The 15,728-nt window shown below is 38.6% G+C and overlaps 1 protein-coding gene across 1 annotated transcript in view; it reads right to left on the reverse strand.

Moving 5' to 3' along the window:
- The window catches only part of opcml (opioid binding protein/cell adhesion molecule-like), a 148,343-nt gene that overhangs the window by 47,125 nt on the left and 85,490 nt on the right, over window positions 1–15,728 (reverse strand). The window contains exon 3 of the mRNA XM_044140622.1: window positions 571–696. Within this exon, the coding sequence (XP_043996557.1) occupies window positions 571–696 (126 nt within the window). The remainder of the gene's footprint in view (window positions 1–570; window positions 697–15,728) is intronic.

The following is a 15,728-nucleotide window of genomic DNA, read 5'->3' on the forward strand; positions in this document are numbered from 1 at the left end:
TGATGAATAGGGCGCGTGGGAGCTCGTGTTCCGCCACGCTTTTCTGCAATACAGAATGACATTTTGCCTTCGCCATCTTGGGAACATGACAGTGTGAATGCCTGACTGAAAATGACATAAAAAAAAACTAATTTATGGGCAGATTTTGACTTGGTAAGGCTAATAAGCTAGTGAACAGCTTGGTGGCGTTTTTTAAAGAATTTTTCTCTTGTTTTATTTATTTTGTCTTTGCAGTTTCTTGTTTTTTACATGTTTAATAACTACTTACAGTCTGCATATGATTCAACCTTAATGAACGAGAATGTCTTTAAATTATTCTCCCATCTTAAGACGTTGATGAGGAGCATTTTACAAGTTTCCTAATTTGTACCGTTTTTTTCCCCTCTTCCACACTGAAATACACATTAAGATCAAAAGTATTCAGTTGCCTGAAAATTAAGAAATTCAGGTCTTAACAGTAAAGGTCGTGGGCTACAAGATTCTTAATTGAATAAAACTTTGTTGACAAGCGTTGGGGCAGAAACGGGCCTCAGTAAAACACTAAAACAAAAGATTTTTTGTTTTCTCTACCTCTCGGTGACTGATGCCTCCAGGTGACGCTGGCCTCAGGTCGTCCCACCGCCTGGCACATCAGATTGACGCTGCTGCCCTCGTTCACGGTGACGTCCTTCGATATATTCGTTATCTTGGCAGGTACTGGCAAGAGAAGGGAAAGGAGTGATTGATGTCTTCAATGTAATTAAAGACACGTGAACAGAGAGCACCACAGTCCCACATGATCAGAGGCACAACATGGATAAAAATAACACCAAGGTTGGGAACTCAATTAGCATGAAATTAGCTGACAAATCTGACAATCCTTTGGCATGCCATGATGTTCTACATGATTGATTTTCTTCATAGCGCACTGTAGCTTTGCTACGCTGCTCATTAGATGAGCATGAAATGATTCGGAGCTGGATGGGATTTTTTTTTTGTTTTTGTCTCTGACAAGGCCATGTGTGTTTATGCTTTGGGACAAAAGATTTAAATCAAAGGTTTTCCATTTGCTTTCACTTTGTTTTTGGGTGTGTGCGTTCCGCCAGGCCATTTACATTAACGGAAAAGCTTATTTTATCTTGTTTTTTTCTTACAAATTTATCAATTTCTATTTTCAGTAAACATGGCACATTTAGCTGTAATAACAGTATGTTCTAAAACTCAGCTCTTGTTCCATTTTTTTGTATAATTCAGTGCTTCCACAAATCTGGGCCAGAGTTAACCTTCCAAAACTAATCAATGCAATAATTATGCAGCTCTCTTTGTGTCGACCTTATGTTAAATTTTAGCAGTTATTTTGTAAACACAAATCAATATGTCACATAATTTTTTAAAGAAGCAGAGGCACCTGGGGAAATATATTAATATCAAGACTGAAAGGAAAACAGGAAAAATGATTGTTTTTTTTCTTTCTTTCTTTTGTAAGCACAGGGGAAGTCATTGCAGAACATCAAATCTTAAAGGTCAGGCATTGTTGGCTCTATTTGCAGGCTCCTACTCGCCACATAAGAAGTCAATAAGGGAGGTTTTACAAGCTAAGAATTGAATTTGGTGTTTTTCCTCTTTGTTTGGTTTGCTTACTTTAAAATAGACGGAGAACCTTCGGCCATCTTTGTGGCTCTGCGTGAGCCCAGACAGCCCTCCTCTTGGGGCATTTTCCAATTGTCAGTAAAGCGGTATCCTTATAATCCAATAGAGTTCCCTAAAATGATTTGAGTCCATTCCCTATGAGAAGTCTTCCCTTGTTCTCCAGACAAAGACAACTATCGCTGTTGCAAATAAGATACATAACCCTGAAAAAAAATGGAAGAAATAAAAAAAAAAAAAAAAAACTGATTAATTCAAAATGTGTATATAGGTAAAAGCTAGATGGTATTAAATAGTTCTGGTGCATCAGAGATGAAAACATGGAGGGAATGTTACAAACTGAGAGCAAAGCTGATCTGGCTGTGATGGACCCTGCAGTCTATGCATCAGGCGCCCCATTTAGCTTTAGGCTAGCTGTAACTGTTGCCAAAACACAGGTTCACAGTAAACTACATGTAGGTCTGTAGCAGGAGTTCTGCTGTGTGCAATGTGAAGAATTATCCGTTCTCCATGCGGAGTTCTTGATGTATGAGGCTGAAGAAGAGTCAGTGAGTTGGATTCATGAATTCCACTTATTAATACCAAAATACACCTGGTCCATTCTGACATGCTAAGTTTAAGAGCTAGCAAGAGAAAATGGCAACCAAGAACAGTTTGTGACCTGCTTTGTTAGCCTCTATCTGAGCTACGCCCTAAAGAGGGCGTTCCCTAATGTGTCTTTTCCTCCAAGCATATAGCTCTCATTTGCATTTCCTAATATGTCATTTCCTTCAGGTTTAGCTTAGCAACTAGCTAAAAAGAGGTGGAAGGAAAACACAGAATTATTTATTCTCAACAGGAATAAAGAAACTCTCATGAAGGAAACATTTGAAACTCTCATCTCCTCAACAGGCAAAAAGCAAGGAAGAAGCTTTGCATTAATGCGTCTAATTGTAAGACACTAAAGATTAATTACGGATGAAACGCAGCACATGATGTCAATGAGTCTCTGAGTGGAAAACAGTGAACTGTGGCGGGTTAAGACGGCAGCACATCCAGCAGAGAATGAATGAACAAGCATCTGTGTCCTTCTGCTTTGAGACGCCGGTGGCCTGGCGATAAAACTCACAGTTCCCCTTGGGCTGCTGTGACTGAGACAGAGGCCCTGTAGAAATGTGACTCCGCATGTTTGTGCTGCCAGCGTGCTAAGGCCAACACCGCTTGTGCAACTGCATTCCTCTGCAATCCTTTCTCAGATCATCCTGCTGCTAAACGTGCACGACTGAGATTAAAGAGAAAATATGTGACAGCGTGTTGTGTAGCTGCTCCGGCGGCTCTTCTTTCCCCTCCATTTCCCATTCGTTATGCGTTTTTGTCAGCTCGTCTGCTTCATTAAGGTGCAGTCGGTTTGCAGCCGGGTTTGTAGTGATTGCAGATTCCAACAAACCTATAAGTCTCAATCGCTCCTGCAGGGTTAACCCAGGTCTCATCTCCAGATGCCGCTGAGTTTCCATTTAGATGTGTTGCACTCTTACAGCCTCACCTTCTGAGCTGAGCTAAATAAAGTCGTCTTGTGTTTTTACCGACGTACCTCACTCTAAGCGGTGCTGCAGATGATTGCCTGACGGTGGAGCTCCATATAGCAGCGCTGCCTTTATCTGTTTTGACTCTGCGCAACTATTTGCAAAAGATAAATACCAGATGTTGTTTTGTGTACAATTTGGTGGTGTAGCTTCCATCTAACTGCACATTTAAATAGAACCGCAATACAAAAGAAAGGGCTGTGTGCAGTCTGCTCTGCTGAGTCCTCTGGGCCAGAGAGCAAAGCCCCCCCTCTGGCCAGCACAACTGACCAACTGCGGCTTCTTTGCCAACAGCAGCAGACTTCTCCAGCTCCTCTTTTTTGTCTGTTTGGTTTGTTTTTCCTGAACTGCGTAGTTTTCCCGTGGAGGTTTCAGCTCTTCTGAGAAAAATGAATCTTGAACTAAGCAAGCCGAACAAAAGGATGTGGATGATTCGATAAGAAACGTAAGACTGATCAGTGGAGTCAGCATGTTGGGAACACGCAATGTTACATGTGTGGAATTTAAGACAGGCTGCTGTGGAGTAACACACAATGTCTACAAAGTTCACAGTGAGGTGGGTTGTTTGTTTGTTTTTTACTTTATTCTTCTGTCATTTTCCAGAAAACTCAAACAAACAAAAAGCGAAATTTCTTGACTTCTCTACATCTTTACACCCCAAAAGGGGGAAAAAAAAAAATCAACTGGGTTTATCCAGAAATGAAAACACTCCAGATTCTCAACAGCCTGGACCATTAGCATACAGGCTAAACCTAACAATGCAATCTTAATAAGCTATAGAAAAGAAAATAATCCTCTTTACAAATTCTCCTACATTGCTAAATCCCTTCAAAATATAATTTTCCACACATAGTAGCGCCAAACACTGCCTAAAATAGGATAAATATATACAACTGTAAAAGAAAACAAAAGCCTCCATTTTCTTTCCCGTTCTACCTGCTGGTTCATTGCTAAGATGAACCTTTAAAAGCATTAATTATCGGGCAGCCAGTCCCTCCAAACACCTCAGTCCAAACAAAGGGAAAAATGAAATGATAGGTGAATATGCACAAAAATATGGACAAAGGAATCGTTTCATTGCGATTTACTTCAACTTAAAGAAAACTTTTTTTGAATATATGCAACAATACTTGTTTCTTGCTGTGCTTTCCTGTTTTCTGAACAGTTCCATGTTCTTGGTAAGTGTCCATTTCAAGCCAGCTATGGATGTTGTAGTGTTCAGTATTTACTTGCACACATCCCAACGCACGTAAACAATAGAGAAAGGAATTCTATAGCAGTGGCACATACTGTAACGTGGACTATTTATGGTGTCTGAACGTTTTAGTTTTTTTTTTTTTTTTACCTTCATTCTGAGGAATTTTTATTAGAAAATAAAAATCGATGTCAGCCTGTCATGGGAAGTAATTGTGTATGCCACAGAGTCAGAGGCAAAGGAACTCAATGCTGGAGTGTTATTTATCTAAGGCAGCACATGTTCCCTCCCTAGTGAAAGCAAAGCAAACACGGCGGTGGCTGAAAGAGGATCCTTTCACAAAGTGGTTCATAACATTATTTCCCTGAAAGCACTACTACTACTTCTGCCTACAAAACATCAGTCTCATGTTGACAACATTGCTGTTTTTGCTTCCTTTAAAATAATAAGTCATTTAGAAAAGACAATGTCTTGTCCTTAGTTGATAAAGGGATGTTTAGAGAACATCCAAACATTGGGGAACAAGCTTGAACTCGGTTCCTACTTCTGTTTCAGTGACAAGAAAACTTGCTTTGTTGGGGAAAGGCTCTGAACCCTCAGTCACCTTGAAACCAGGTGGGTTCGTCACAGTCAGGGTTTGTGGTCAAAGAGATTCGGTTTTATTGAGACTGACCTCGAATCTCCAAAGGGGAGAGGTTAACCAGAGTAAATCATTTAACGAGGCAGATAATTTCTTTTCACATGGGGTTAAATTCTCGTTTGGAATTCTTTTACCACTTTATAAATCTATCGTCATTTCAAGAATGCAGTTTGTATTCACTCAGCTTATCCCATCTTTCTTACAAAAAAAGAAGTAGTTTGACAATTCTGAGCTTGAAACAAACATTAAAAGGAAACGTCAGAATATAAGAACATGAAAAAAAGAAGATGCCAAAGCATTCAGAGGAGTATATTAGACTGAGGTTGGACCTTTGGCCTCCCCAGATATCAAAGCCACTTCTCTTGTTCTAACATGAATTAAATCCTGAATAGATGCTTACTTCTTTGTCATATCAAATTATCACCCCATTAAAGCATCAACAGAATCGATGTCAGTGAGTTTTTCCATCCGTCTGTTTTGTTCTTCAATCTCCTGTTAAGACAGGAGATTGTCCTGACGGGAGACAATCCTCTAATGGATAAGTTTACCATTCCTGTCCTACAGTTGTGGGTCCAAAGTCACACCGAATTTTAAGAGAATGAAAAAACCCCAACATCCTCGTTCACTAGATGTAACTAAATACGTGAGCAGTGGGAGGAGCAACTTGTGCCTCATGGAAAAGAACTTGTTTTGTTTGGTCACTAGTTGGCAAATTTCTCAAGCATCTACACCATGTTCCAAATTATTATGCAAGTGATATTTTCTCAGATTTTGATAAATGGTCAATGCAAATGATGGTCAGTATAATTTTCAAGTCATGAACTATCTATTCATTTTCTGTTCACCGTTGTCCCTAATGGGGTCAGGAGGATTGCTGGTGTTTATCTCCAGCTACGTTCCGGGCGAGAGGCGGGTTCACCCTGGACAGGTCGCCAGTCTGTCGCAAGTCATGAACTATTACAGTATAAATCAAATTTTACTGAACAAAGCTCCGCAGGAGAACAGTATTTTTTTTCAAAAATAAAAAACTCAAAATGCTTTGTTCCAAATTATTATGCACAGCAGATTTTCTAAATATTTTATGTATTATAAAGAACTGCAAACAGTCATTCTTTGAATGTGCAGCATCAAGTGGTCACATGTACTAAAATCAGAAGCTATTTCAATCAAAACCATCTTAACAGACAGACTTACATGTTAACATAGAACCTTCTTTGATATCACAGCACAATTCTTGCATCCATTGAACTTGTGAGTTTGTGAAAAGTTTCTGTTTGAATTTCTTTGCAGGATGTCAGAATATCTTCCCAGAGCTGCTGTTTTAATTTGAACTGCATTCCACCCTACTGCATCCATCTGGACCATCCAGGGTTGCACAGCAGTCATCAGTGAACAAGTCTGTTTGAAAATTAATCTTCATGTACGGCTGGACCCACTGCCACCGTTTCTGCTTATGAGCTCTGGTTAGGGGCCCAATAGTAGGTTGATGCACCACAAGCCTCTGGAGGATCCTCCACCTTGATGCTCCAGAGGCATCAGCAGCTTCAAATAACTGTTTGCTGCTTTGTAAAAGCATTTTAACAGCTGCTCTCTTAATCCCATCAATGTGTCTAACAGAAACCTTCCTCATTATGTCTTCATCTGTACAAACCCATCTTTGTTCTGTATCAGCCACAAATCTCTTCACAGTACGATGATTCACTTTTCATTAAATATCTAATGTTTTCATACCTTGTCTTACGGCACTACACTATCTGATGATTTTCCTCAGCAGAGATCCTTTCTCTCTCCCATATTGCTTGAAACCTGTGGCCTGCTTAATAATGTGGAACATCCTTCTTAAGTTTAATTGATCTCACCAGACAAACTCATCAACCCAGCTCTGAAATTAATTATAGTGATTCAAAGAGCCCTGACACACAATACCATCTTTAAATTTAATAGCACAACTAAAAAATGTAATCTTTATGACACTTAAACCCAACTAGCATAATAATTTGGAACATTTTTCACTGAGGTGTTCATTCCAAAGCGATACCTGCAGCACTGAGGTGATGATGAATGTTAAGATCCACTATTCTCTTCTATTAAGAGAGCAAAGGTATGAATAGTTCAACTTCGCACTTCGGAGCAAAGCTAAACTAAGCAACATGGCCTAAGGGTCTCCAACTGTACGTAACCGTGTGTGTGCGTGTGTGTGAAGGAAAGAGAGAGAGAGAGAGACGACCAAGAAATCCCCAAAGCCTGCTTTTTATAAACTGCTCTGAATGCAAACATTTCTCACACGTTACCTTTCAACCAGCAGCATATCAGACCTCTGCGAGGCTCACCAACATGTAAAGATGAAAGTCGGTTAAATTGTCTTATTTAACCAACATATTTTTCATCCCAGACACTAAAAATCTGTATCTCTTAATGTGAGCTGATGAAGCTCACTCAGGATGTTCGGGTAACGAGAAAAAAGAAAGAACAACAACAAAAAAAAAGCATAACAATGAATTGGGAAGCAGTCAGTTCTGGTTCGGCAAGCAAGCTGGCGCACAGAGCTGATGGGCTCTAACAGCCGGCAGCAACACTGGATACAAAAACCAAAGGGGAAAAAAACACTCATCCAGGTTCAGACGTTTTAGAAAGTGGAATTGCAAAGGATTTTGGGCATCTCAATTTCAATCATACAAACATACAACAGGCGAGTTTATGCTCTCTTGTCTGGGTCTGTGTCCCGAGGGTAAAAGTGAAGGTTGTTTGCAGAGATCAGTCTTGCACAACATTTGTAACGTTAGCAATGAGTTCAAACAACGCTGGAAAATACGTTTTTATCAGTTTGTTTGAGGAAAATGGGGTTTTCCTCTAGCCTTCCTTCCTTGTTTGAGGAAAATGGCGGCCAAGCAAATGGTTGGCACAATATCTTTCTTCCGTTTTTCACTCGCATATATCAGGCCCAGATCAGTGCTGTGCATATTTGCACTAATTAAGCCTGGTCTTTTTCTGTAACAATATGTAGATAGTTACAATGACGCTCGCTTGTCAGATTAAAAGTAGAATTCGGAAATAACACCCTTTGATGTCATCATTATTCTGACGTGAAATGAAATTGTTAAAGATCCATAAAAGTCCTTCAAGTGCAAAACTCTCAATAGCAGATTCCTGCATGAAAGGCAGTTTTGACACAATGAATTTGTACCTTTTTTTTTGTAGATAAGCGTCTACAAAAGACAAATATTTCTGCTTATCAGGTTGACAGACGTGCGACAGACTGGCGACCTGTCCAGGGTGAACCCCGCCTCTCGCCTGGAACGATAGCTGGAGATTGACACCAGCAACCCTCCTGACCCCATTAGGGACAAGGGTGTATAGACGATGGATGGATGGATGGATGGATGGATGGATGGATGGATATTAACAGAACAAATTGTGAATCTCCATGAATCTGTTATCAGATGCAAGACAGTACGTCATCTGTTCACACATTACATTACATTACGTTGCAAGAATAAACATGACTGCGTATTTAATTTGACTATTTTTAAATTTATATCAGATGGTTGAAAATCCAAAGCTATAGTAAAGTAAAAAGAGGCACTGTTTTCCCACAATACCACAACAGGAAGATGTTGCCATTTTGGCTTTTCGATTCCAAGTTGAAGCAGTAAAAGTTTCCTAAAGTTTGAAGCAGAGAAGAAGATACGACAGCATCATTGTTCTCAGCAAGACGCTGATTTTGTCAGAAAATGTGACACTACTAATCTGATCAAAGTCAATTATCTGTGACAGTTTGCAAAGCTAAACACTCACTGAACGCTCAATTAGAAACACCTGAACTCCTGCTTAATCACCCAGTTTCAGTAGGGTGACAGCAGTTTAATGCATTAACTCCTGGCGATCACTATCATGTGATTGAAATGGAGGAAAATATGATGTCAATTGCTATGATTGGGACTGGTGGCAGAAGACTCCAATTGCTGGCATCTGAAAATTTGAGTTGGGATCTACTTAGTATCATCAGTCAAAACAAGTTTTGTAAATTAAGAAAACAATATGTGGCCACAGAGGAGTTTTCCGCCAAAAAACCCCTCAAAAATCCCTAGAGTAATTTCACACGTTTACGAGAAAAAACTGGACAGTGTCTGCTGTCAAAATTGCTAACTTTCTATGAATAAAGGATTAAAGTGTCTGATGGTGTAAAGTCAGCAACTTATAAGAAAAAAAAACCCAAACTCTTAAGCTGAAAAAAGCCTTCCTGATTTTAAATATAGACTCTTGCAACAAATAATGCTAAACGGTTTCCACAATTCACCTGTTTTGTGAAGCCAATGACTCTGAAAATTGGTTCTTAGGTTTCCTTTTGTCGGAATTTTTTTCAGAGCATCGCATCTTTCACTGAGTTTGTTGGAAAGATTTCAAGCTGAATCAGATGAAAATTTTGGTAAAACTTTATTTGACGGGTTGTGAATAAGACTGTCATGACACATTACTGATTAAACCTTTAAAATTATGTAGCTTCATGTTATTAAAGCTAAAGTTTAATCAGTAATACTTTTATAACAAATCTATGTCAGATCATGATTTCTTAGTTAATGTCAAGTTGTCATGACGACGACATTTTGAATAATGTCAACTTTGTATTAAAAGTGTCATCATTTACCAAACGACACTTTCTGACAACAGTCATAAATATTCATGAAGACTTACTCATGATCTAAGACGATCAGTTGCTAGTCTAATCTCATTGCTGATGTCTTTCCATATTGACGTTGTGTTAACACACCCGAATGCTGCTGACCAGCGAAGATGTACATCCTTGTGAGATCCTAGTACCTTAAAGTTGGTAACAAAAAAAAATAAATAAATAAAATGAACCAAACTTCCGACCAAAAGGTTTTGGTCTGAAGGAAAAAGACATGCAGCAGAGAGCAGCAGGCTGGGAATTGAACCTGCAACAGCCACGTCTAGGACTAAGACCTCCTTGTGTAGGTTGTGCTCTGCCCCTGCGCCACCACAGTACCGTTCGGTACAGGGTCTCTCCTTGATGAGGCCTGCGTCGTGACGTCAGACGTAGGATACGAACGCGTCATTAAACTTTATTCTTTCATGTATAAAAGTTTCAAAATAAAAGTTCCTTTAAGTCAAACATGTGTAACATTTAAGTTAATTCACCACAAAAAAGTAAGTTGTCATCACCAAACCAAAAGGAATTAAGCGAGATTAATGTAAATGGGTCCATAATATGAGCGACAGCCCAAATGCACTTTTTCGAGAGAAGAGCAGCATCATACACTCATCAAGCCGAGCCAGATTTTAGAAGAACTTTATTGCATTTCCACATAGTATCGGATTTGCTCCTGGGGACAGCCTCAGGGTCACTAATGATTTGTTTACTTGTGTTACATTGCATAAAAGGTCAAACACACGATCCTTCATGTAACTCAAACTTCTGAATGTAAAAATAACCCCACTATTCAAACTGAAATAGTAGCTTTCCTCCTGAAATGCAGACTGAATAGCATTGTGAAATAAATCAATAGGCTATGACGTGCATTAAGATATTCTATAATGATTTTAGCTGTCCGTAGTCTGTCATATGCACATGTATTTTATTTCCACACTGAATCAATAATCCAAACATGAGAAAAAAAAAACAAACAAAACATTTTTAATATTTAAATGTCAAAGTCTAAACAGCTTGATTTTGACTGGATGGCTGCAAATCTGAACAACCTCACTTCTGTGTAAAAGTTCTGATGATAATGTAGTATAAACAGGATGTTTTCTGCTGCCTTCCCAGCCATCTAATCAAGGTAATTCCCTAGAATCTACCAAATTCTCCTATAAAGATGGGTGTCTTTCAGTTTTCAGCATTGCTGCAGAGAAACAAACACAACCAGCATCGTACGTTTTGGGTAAATAGATTTATTTATTTTATTTCCTGTATGGAGAGTTGCACACATCCCTGCATGTCCAGTCTAAATGAAAGCATTCGATTTATCACTCCATCAATTTTCCAACCCTCAACTACAGCCAGGAGATTTGGATCAGGACCAAAATAGCGAAATCCTTCAGACCAACGTCTAAAACGATGTCTATATGAAGCAGCTGAAGGCCTGGGGGCAGGTCAGAGTAGAGATGCTGCTCCTCCTCATCGGAAGATGACAGCTGAAGTAGTTCAGACATCTGTGCCTTCTGAACACATTCCATTAGAGGTACTCTGCCATCTCCCACTGGTAGGTCACTTTCTGACAGAACGGACCTCACTGCAGGCACTACACAGCACTGAACCAGCTTGTGACTGGTCAGAGTTGCAGAATGCCTCTAATAAGAGGAGTCTGGGTTTCATTCTTAAATCTGTGCCATCTGATGTTAGATAGGTAGAAAACAACGGCTGCAAGGTTCAAGGTCTATAGCCTTGTCATCAGCTCTAAATTCCAGAAATAAGACAAAATAAAACAACACCTAAAGAATATGGCGCTGGTAGCACAGTTAATGTTACATATTTAAAGCACCAAGGCCCTCAGGGAGCGGGTGTATGTTTTAGCAAGAGCATAAAGTCATTGTAGACTCCTGTAGGAACAATTAGCATCAGTTCAGGGGCAAAGAACAACCCGTTAAGAAAACCCCTAACAGATGTTTGGTCAGACATGATGGTAGAAAAGACACACTCGGCAACAAACAGGAAGTTCTTTGGTGTATCTCAGTTTGGGAGATTTTTTAAACAAATAATCAAACCAAAAAAAAAATAGAACAAATATTGTATTGTGTCTCAGCTGTAAAACTAAAATATCTAAAAGTGTGTCAGTGACGTGGCTTCTAGCAAACTGTGGTTTGCTGCAACACAAAATCTTTAGGCTTCAAGTTAAACACAGACTCAGTTAAAACAAGAGGTGGCAGAGGACTGAGTTATAACTCAAAGGTTGTGGGTGACACTTACTGCTTCTGCAGAATAAAGACCAAGTTAACAAGTCAGCTGCAAACAGGGAACCAATCAAATGCAATAGATGTTTAATTGATGATATAGTTTAACCATCTTCTGGATTATTCACCTTTCAAAGAATACCACTGTTACTAGATGTTCCCCAGTTCAAATCTCAACTGAGTCTTTCATGCGAGTAGTAACACATATCTGTTCTCGATTTTCATTGGCAGGTTTTCTCCCGTTGTCTGTATTTTAGTTGGATTGATGTTTCTGATATGCCCAATTCATTATTGCCGTGTAGACACTTCAGAAAACTTGAAGTACAAGTTTGATAGGAAAACTATCATTTTAAAATGAATAAAATTCAGTAACTGGGATGTAATCCACATTGGAAAATGACTTTTCTGTCCAACACAGAATTTACATATTCAGAGAGACAGCGATTATATGGTTCAACCAAAGTCACACAGAGAGACAGTTAACCCACACAGAACTAAAGTAGTTTTATTTGGGATTATAAGAAAAAATGTCTTGATGCTGCTTCACTTCCTTTGGGGTTTGTTTGTACTTAGCCACTATGGTATATATTACAAAGAGCTTGAAGATATTATTCTTTCTACTGGTGTATTTTCTTCTGTGGAGTTGTAATGGAAGCAGACGTCCCGCACAGCTGGGGGATATTAGCTGACAAGGTCATTGGGCTGATTAATGTCGTCTTTACAGTCTCTCCTCAACACACTCAGCACAAACCTCCACTTTAGAGATTCCAGAGAGCTGAGGAGCCACAGGATCGAAAGGTCCTACTAATATCCCCGAAGGATTTACTGGTCTTTGCCAAAAAGATTTCAGCATACCATTTACTACTTTATTGGTAACACCAGGGTACAGCATAATCTCTGCCATTTTCTCACAAAACAACAGTGGTACTTCCCCCAGTTTACCGAGTGAGTTCAGCTGGGTATGAACATTCTTATTTCATCATGATGAAGAGCAGTGCGTGTAAAATGACCCGATGTGAGAATATCAGACCGCCAGCATGGGTCCTTGCTTCTCTGTTCTTTCACTGGATCGCTGTCCCTCCACCTTTATAAACAGAGCAAATATGTCATTGATATCGCAAACAGCAAGCTTGCATGAGCACTACCATTATGTTTACAAACGTAACTTGAAGTGTCTTCGTACAAACTGACACACACAAGTTAATAGAAGAAAAATGTGAACTAGGAATAAAGAGGACATTTGATACTTAATACTTAACACAAAGTATTAAGTATTAATGCTTCATTTGAAATATTAATACTTCAAATGAAGTCTTCGTTTGATACTTCATTTGATACTTAATACAAAACGCTGTCAAAAAATTAGGTTACAGATTATTTTTAATTGAATTTTGACACAATCTTATTTTTCTATTCATGAAAAGGTCATTTAATTACAAGTACATACAAGAAAGACCTTATTTCACTTCTTAAATTAATGATACATTCATGAAAATGTGTGTTCTATCTAAGACTAAGGGGAATCAGACGAGAGACCTTACTGCGTGATATCTAGTCCTATTCCAATAAAGATGGTTCTTGTAGAAGTGAACCACCTCTGACATCATCAGTCTGAGGAAATTTTAGTCCACTCCTCATATTTGAAGGGTTTTTCAGGTTTTAAGGGGTTAAATGGGGGCAAGCCTTCAGTAAAACTCTGAGTGAAAATGTTTTAATCAAATGCAGATGTACAGCTTTACCCTTTAAGGACAGACAGATTTCAGACAAGCAAACTGATATGTACCATGCATGTAGTGGAATTGATTAAACAGAAGAAAACACTTTTCACCTCAGAAAGAGTTCTGTTTTGTCAAACTGAAAAACGCTAAACCTACTTTTATGCATTTCTCAGATAAGCTCTAAAAGAAGCCATGTAACTTTTCCCAGATCAGACTCAGGTCTTCCACGGTCAATTGATCGTTCTTGTACTGATTTGTTGCAGGCAGCAGTAGAATAGCAAATATGAGACAAATGCTGATGCAAGACTACAGTAAGATGCGCAGTGTAGCTTTTGCAACATATATTCTACACCCTGCTTCCTGTGATGTTCCATAGAACAGGTTGTGTAACACTTGCTTAGAGTTGTACATCTATAGATATACATACTATAGCATAGAGTTTGAGTACTATTCTTGAGAAGTGAGACAAAATGGGTTTAAATTTTGCCCCCCCAAAATTGTATTACTCCTCAAGTTTATGTATTCAAATATGACAAATAATGTTTTGGAAATGTAAAGATGCTAAGGTGCAGGCTCCCAGTTGCAACATTGTTTTGAAAATTACATTTTTAATGGACCCGACCCAGAACTTTGTCATCAACATCTGACAAAAATAAATGTAAAATTATTTTTTAGTGACCCTATTAGTGATATTTTTACTCAGTTTTACAGACAAATGCTTCTCAAGAAACAAAAGAAATATTATTTAAAACAAAAAACAACATAAAGTCTATCTGAAGGAGTTGACACAGAACTGAAGGTGACAAACTAGTGAGTGAAAAGAAATACTTGATACATGTGAAGTATTACCATTTATGTAAAATACATTAAAGTGAATTAACTGCACATTTAAGTGAGATTTGTCAACACTATCACTGAAAGAGTCAGTGATAGTGTTAAAAACTCTGACGGAGTTGACGAAATCCCAAACTACCTCAATTTATATACTGTTATTCTGAAGGAGGCCAGAATATTTCAGTATACTGAAATATTTACAGTATACTAAAATTAAGCAGTTAGTTCACAAAATTTCATAAAGCTGACACATGATGGTTGTGACGACCAACTTAGGAATAAAACAGAAGAAAAAACTAAAGAATAACATAAGCTAACCAGAGCTGCTTAGCTTTCTGAGCAAAGAAAAAAAAAAAATCCGTCTCACAGAAGACTCTGCCAGATGTTCCCAGCAGATCCTCACATCACGTTTGGGCCTGCCAGGTCTGACCGACATCCTCCCCCACCACCGGAGCCGACTCACTACCAGATAGTGGAACCTTTTAGTGGAAATGTTCCCTTACAGAAAATTTCAAAATAAAAACCTTGAGAATTTTTTCATCAAGTTATTGCTCTTTTGGGCATTATATAGGCTAACTGATTTAACCCGACCACTGTTACACATGGGATTAGTTTGGCAATTTAAAATGAAATTTACTGAAAATGTCAAAAATAAAAGCCTCAATATTCCTCTCAGGGTAGAGTTAGTATTATACATTAGCCTGTATTATCTTTACCTCTCAGTTTAGTGCGATGACTTGCGCAACAAGGCAATGCATTAACATTAGCACAAATATTAGCATTTCACTTCCTCCCACTGAGCCTTTTCCCTGACATAAGCATTTTAGCTATTTCTTATACATTAGCTATGTTTAGTATACTCAATGGAGGAACTGAATGTAAAACATGCTAGTGATACCCACATGCTACTGACAGCATTCATGCTAACATTAGCATTTTGACTTATTTTAGCTTATGCATTAATTTTAACATTCTGGATGTTGCAGGTCCATGTTAGTAAACATTCTTGTGATTCTCCAAATGCTACTTTGTAATTTTTTAGCAAAGCTTAGCACTGATGCAAATTTTTAGCATCAGAACACTGTGTCCAATCCGACCAGCACACTTTGGCTTGTTACATTTCTTCAGGAATTTTCTAGTTGTGGAATGCTATTTACTTAAGGTTCCATGTGGATGCACTCTCACCCATTTGCTGTGTGCTGATCTAATTGTGCAATATTGAATATCTTGAAGTTTTCCTTGCT

Source organism: Gambusia affinis, linkage group LG15 (genome assembly GCF_019740435.1).
Source record: "Gambusia affinis linkage group LG15, SWU_Gaff_1.0, whole genome shotgun sequence".
Classification (NCBI taxonomy): domain Eukaryota; kingdom Metazoa; phylum Chordata; class Actinopteri; order Cyprinodontiformes; family Poeciliidae; genus Gambusia; species Gambusia affinis.